At 31.4% G+C, this 6,000-nt stretch overlaps 1 protein-coding gene and 2 long non-coding RNA genes across 4 annotated transcripts in view; 2 read left to right on the top strand and 1 right to left on the bottom strand.

The window, feature by feature from the left end:
* Positions 1-1,922: 1,922 nt before the first annotated feature.
* LOC144569406 (protein CYSTEINE-RICH TRANSMEMBRANE MODULE 6-like) lies at positions 1,923-3,163 on the top strand. 2 transcript variants are annotated; one of them, XM_078319751.1, is made up of 4 exons: positions 1,923-2,055; positions 2,613-2,657; positions 2,688-2,793; positions 2,905-3,163. In XM_078319751.1, the coding sequence occupies exons 1-4, from the start codon at positions 2,022-2,024 to the stop codon at positions 2,948-2,950; spliced, it is 231 nt and encodes a 76-aa protein (XP_078175877.1). In that variant the 5' UTR covers positions 1,923-2,021; the 3' UTR covers positions 2,951-3,163. The 2 variants fall into 2 exon arrangements, with proteins under 2 accessions (XP_078175877.1, XP_078175876.1); XM_078319750.1 differs by having other exon boundaries at positions 2,613-2,793.
* LOC144569407 (uncharacterized) overlaps positions 2,833-6,000 on the bottom strand; it is a 50,977-nt gene continuing 47,809 nt past the window's right edge. Inside the window, exon 2 of the long non-coding RNA XR_013516052.1 lies at positions 2,833-3,167. This is a non-coding gene — a long non-coding RNA (uncharacterized LOC144569407). The remainder of the gene's footprint in view (positions 3,168-6,000) is intronic.
* LOC144569889 (uncharacterized) lies at positions 4,136-5,278 on the top strand. The gene is made up of 4 exons (XR_013516173.1): positions 4,136-4,393; positions 4,702-4,803; positions 4,899-5,010; positions 5,101-5,278. It is a non-coding gene; the product is annotated as an uncharacterized LOC144569889 (long non-coding RNA).

The raw sequence follows: 6,000 nt of genomic DNA, 5'->3' as shown, positions 1-6,000 counted from the left end.
TCTATAAAATTTAAAATTTAGTCTTCAAACACATTTTTATATGAAGATCATTTTGAATAGTTCAGATCAGTTTGAACATTTTAAATGGATTCATAGTACAGACTGTTCCGCGCTTTTCAAAATTTTTACCTCGAGTGATTTTCTACCTATCTAAAAAAAATTCTATAAAATGTAAAATTTAGTCTTCAGCATTTTTATATGAAGAACATTTTAAATGGTTCATGAACATTTTAACCAAGATGAATTCATAGTACAAACCGTTCCGCGTTTTTCAAATACCGTAGCCTCACTCCCAAAAAGAAACCTATCATCTAGCATAAACCGCATATAACATCATCAATGATGAATTAATACAGCAATTAACCCAGTAAAGCATTGGTCGATATTCACATTACGTTATCAAAATTCTCTAAGGTAAATGTTAAAATAAAACAACAGAGATAGAGAATAAGTTTTTCTTAACATGAGTAGAGAATAAGTTTTTCTTAACATGAGATCAAAATCAAAATTCTCAAATAATCTCTCATAGTTTGACTGAATTTCGAACTTTACGTCTCACAAATAGGAAGTGTGATCAGTATATTACATTCGTATTAGATCATGTCCTCGAGAGTGTGTTTTGTGGAACTGCGTCAGTCAAATCCATTGCAAAATAATAAATGAATCATTGTTCATTTTATTTAAAGACATTCAGTTAGATACAAATTGCTCAGAAGAAACTTGCTTTGCAAAGCAATGCTAACAATAATTAATGTGGGTACTTGCTTTTCAGAAGCCCATAATTAAGTGCATGCACTCGATTTGGTAATTTATTACGTACTCATGAAACGAGGTCAAAGAAGGCAAATTGATCAAACTAATTGCATGTCGGTTCTTAGTGTCTCTATGTGGTTCGGTGGAGCAGTTAGAGATGCATGTGACCCAGTCATGTACGCCGTTTGCATTACAGTAATCAATTTATTATTTCCTTTTTCAGGTTTCTGATGTCCCAAGTTACCTTTTTGGTCACCTTCTTCACATTGCCAAAAAATCAACAATTAAGAAATTAAAAAAACGAACCATCGTAAGAAACTAAGAAAGTAATGGGAAGTTTCATTTTTAATGTGTTGAACTTGTTGGCCACCAGCTACTAACTACTGATGATTAATTAATTAATAAAAAGTTAGATATATAGTTATGTCTGCATTTTTGTTTGTGTTGGAGTGCATATATTCAAAATTCATATTCGGATTAGGGATGAGTTAAAATATTTTGGCCATTATTTTATGTCAAAAAAAGTTAGTAAAGAAAATAACCACAATAATGTCACATAAATGTTAAACTGAAGATTTGATCAATCCATGACCAAAAGATTAAATCATTTTAGACGGCATAAACCCTTTTAATGTCACCATCGATAAAATTGAATTATTAATTTATACCGATGAATGAACAATTAATTTTTAAATTACACTAAAATTAATATACAACTTAATTATACAAACTATATAATACATATATTTTTTTTAATAATCGTTTTATCCATCATCGCGTTTGTGAAAATGTATATATGTCCGTCATTTATCGTGAAAATGTAAAATTGTTCTTCTAATATAATTTATTATTATACTAATATTTCTCTCCGATTCAACCATCTCAAACCGCCAAATAAGACGTCTGACGAATTTATTTTTCTCGAAGCATTATAGAAGGTGTCAAGTGTGGATTCGTGGTGTTGTAATTGTAAACGTGTCATCTGAGTTTATTATTTTATTGTAAAATAATGTTTATTTAAAGAGCGTTGAAGATAGAACATTTCCGCGCCTAAGCAATCCATAATTTCGCTTACACGCGTACCGTATACGTGTTCATGCATATAAAAACAATAATACGTGTATACACACGTACTTATCGTTTTGCAAATATTAGCCTATAAATTAGGAGACAAACCAATCAGGATTCTTTCATCTGCCTCAATTATTTCTAACCACTTTCTTCTTTCTTCTCTATCCAAAGTAACAGCGCTTTTAACATTCAACAGTATGAGCAAATACAATCAGCAGCAAGCTCCTCCAGGTACTTTTTAGGGACATCGATACATAACTGCGCGTAGTTTATCTAGATTTAGCCTTAATAATAATTTCTGCTCTACTAATTAGCCACTGTTAGATATCCCAAATAAATGTTTTCACAGTTAAAAGTAGAATAGGTGTATTCTTAATGAATTGATGCATTGTTCCCAAGAAACACATTAATTGTTTTTTTGTTTCGTTTGTTGAATCATTTTCTGTTTTTCTCCAATTTCAGAAAACTAGAAAACTAGAATAGTCTACATAATTTTTTTTTTTCCCTTTGTTAAATCCTTTGCTGGCATTTTCTTTAATTTTCAGAATTGTACTATTTTACAATTAATAACTTCAAGGCAAACTCACCTTGAAACTTGACAAAAGAAATAAATCTTGTGAATTAGTCATAACTTGTTGTAGATACTTCCATTCCAGAGTATTAATTAATCCGGAGAAACAGAGTGTTCAGATGTATGCACAAAAACAACAAAAATTTCATATCCGAAACTATATATCTTCACGATTTTTTTTTTTCTTTCTGAACTAACTATTTTAATTTATGTACAGTTTTTGCACCACCATCACAAATTACAAACCCTCCGTTGACGCAGAGTTATCCTGTCCAAGCCATGCAAACTTCAGCCTACGCCGCCCCACCTCCTGCCGGTTATCCAACAAACGATACTGTTTATGCTCAACAAGTTCCTACTAAGACAACTAGCCGTGGGGATGGCTTTTGGAAAGGATGGTATGTTTTGTTTTTATTTTTTTTATTTTTTTTTTTTTCATTCAAGTTTCTGATGTACCCATTTCTCTCCGTTTTCATTTTCCTAAATTTGTGATTTCTTATGTTATACAGCTGCGCAGCCTTGTGTTGTTGCTGCATGGTTGACATGTGCTTCTGAGGCTTGACTAGAAGAGCTGCCATTGTTACCTTCATTTATCAATCATCATATTTGATTATTTTGTGTAGTTATATTTGATTTTTCTACTGTTCATATATTTCATAGAGATTTCTTACATGGAGTTAGTTGTGTGAGTTCTTATTGTTGTATTACATTATCAGTGTTGTTAGTTTCTTGTAAAGTTTTCTGTCTATAGATATATTTCATTATTTATTGTCTTGAACTTTTTTAATGTTATTAATTTCTTCTGTAATTATCAAATAACAACTATTCTGTTATTAAACAAAAAATAAGAGAGATTTTCAGGTTTTCAATGAGCATATATATACTGCCGCTGTGATTAGGAAACTTATATCTTCCAATCAGACTGTATGTCTCTCGTTTCATAGTCAATAATATTAAAAATTTCCTGTGTTAAATTTGGCCAAAAAAAAAAAAAAATTGAGATAATAATGGAAATCAAGCCAACAAACTTTACAAGAGATTTCAATTCAAATTTTGAGCATGTAACTTTTTACATAAAAATACACTGTCTTTGTCACTAGATCAAATATTAATTTTCAAAATTGGCAAAATATTAATTTTCAAAATTGGCAAAATCTTAATTTTTGCCATGGTCAAAATTAAATTGACCATTTCTCCTAGTAGTTAGAATATTTTCATAAATCATAAATTTTAAAGAAGAGATGTTAGAATTGTCATAGTCAAACAAAGTGAGTTGTAGAACGAATATTTCTAATTTTGTAAAATAGCATCTATTCTATTTTAATGATAAATCTTATGACATCTGGAATAGAATGGTTATGAACAAATAATTCTGTCGCCTGATATTGTTCAACAATTTAATAGAGAAATTGACAGAATTGATCAAATATAATCAGGGCCCAATGAAAAATAACAATTTTGACTCAAAAGTCAAAAATCTGTCTTTGATTTAACTAGTTAGTTAAGACCATATTCCCTGTACAAGGGGTCGTAGACTCGAAACTCGAGTGATAAATTTCTTTTATATATATATATATATATATATAGGAATTGACTAGCATGCAACCCATAGCTAACTCAGTATTTTGCTACGGTATTTCCTACCGCATGATTGCTTTAAATTTCGTGCAGAGAGATGAGGCGCTGAATTGAATTAACGGAGACGGAAACATTTTGAAATCGTGTGCCCAAAGTCCCAAACCCTTCTCTCTCGATTATCCCATTTCCCCGCTAGGTTTAGCCCGGTCCTCTCTCTCCCCGCTCAACTTTCCCCGACCCCACACCTCTTCCCAGGGCGGATCTCCTCTCTGTCATGCGTTATCGCTTCTCTCGCTACTCTCGCTTCTCTTCCCCGACCCCGCATCTCTTCTCAGGGAAAATCTCCTTCTCGCTTCTCTCGCTACCGTATCACTATGTAAACCCTGTGACACGATCTCCCTCTTGCATCTTCTTTGTCGAGTAAAGATGCATCTTCTCTCTGTCACTATTTTCTTTACTGTTTCTCTATCATGTTCGAAATTATGTGAAATTGGTGCCTTTGTTCTAGAAGTTGTGTAATTTTGTACAATTTTGTGCCAACTAATGTTTAATGCTGGAACCAATTAGCTCTTGAAAAGTTGAAAATTAATTAACAGACCTTTGAACCAATTAGCTCTTGAAAGTTGAAAATTAATTAACAGACAAAATAACAAAATCCATTGTTTATTTGGTATTAGATTCTGTCTCATATTTCCATTTCTCAGATGTTTTAAATTAAAAAACTTCAGGTTCTTGCAAATTTTCTCTCAACTCCATTATCTTCTGGGCTGGAAGAGAGCAACGTTGGATGGCCTTATGTTGCTTTTGATCTGAACCCTAGTGTTGTTAAGGTTAGTTCTATATGCACAAATACTTCCCAATTTAACTAAACTTACATTTTATATTTGCAAATGTATATCATTTAATGAGAATTTTTCTTAATGAGGAAGCAAGAAAATCAGGATTTAGAGTACTATATGGGGATGGATCGAGGCCAGGTGTTTGCAATCTGCTGGTGTTTCTACTCCGAAAGCAGTTATGGTTATAAATGATACCAGGTGAATTTTTGTTTTGAATACATGGATGTAATTTTTCGACTTTTAAACTTTTATTATATGAATACATGAATGTAATTTTTGTGTTTATAGCGCAAGCAAGATGTGGCTAATGGAAAGAGAAAACGAGATGAAGATGATGATACATGTGCATTTTGATAGAGAAAAAAAAAAAGAAAACGAGATGATGATACTTGTGCATTTTGATAGATAAAAATTACTTTTGTATTTTGATAGAGCTCTCTTCTTTTGTTATACTACTTAGATTGTTCATGCTTTCTTTTGGTATATGGTGATGGATGTATTAATATATAACAAGATGAATTTTATGACAGATTTTAAATAACAAAACAATACGGACTATTATATAAAAATATGAAAAGAGAGGATGCCAAGCATGTTTTTAACATGACTGAACTATTGAGTTCAAGGACAAACCAGCATTCTATAACCTTCTACAAGAAATATGAATATCTTCATATGTGCCTCTCTTTTTTTATAAAAGTATAATAAAGATGCAAAAAAGAAGAAGATAAAAGTATGGAATCCATGTACATACTGGTACAGTACCAGCTCCAAAAAACAGTCAAATGTGCTTAAATTTGAAAACCTTGCTACAAGTCTTAAATTGTCCCAAAAATGCACCCACCAATAGAATACAATGTGCCAAGCATCACTGACCAAAATTTCTAATTTATTGAAATTATTAATGATTTTTAAATAATTATTGAATCTCAGCCAGCAAAAATACAAAACTGCTACATGCTTTTCTTTCAAGCGATAAATGTTGAAAACCCTAGGGCTGATTTTTCTTGCCAAAATCTGAGCCATGACATAATCCTATCGTTTATTCTTTTCTCAAGCGTTGAAATCCAGTATTTTATCTCAATACAACCTTATATATAGACATGTAGAGAGAATAAGAACAAAATTTTTTTTGTTAATATTTAACTACAAAAAAAATTTACTGGAACTAGGGTCAGAATCAAAAGT

This window comes from Carex rostrata, chromosome 18, assembly GCF_964058835.1.
Source record: "Carex rostrata chromosome 18, lpCarRost1.2, whole genome shotgun sequence".
Classification (NCBI taxonomy): domain Eukaryota; kingdom Viridiplantae; phylum Streptophyta; class Magnoliopsida; order Poales; family Cyperaceae; genus Carex; species Carex rostrata.
This window is presented reverse-complemented; position numbering and strand designations above follow the sequence as displayed.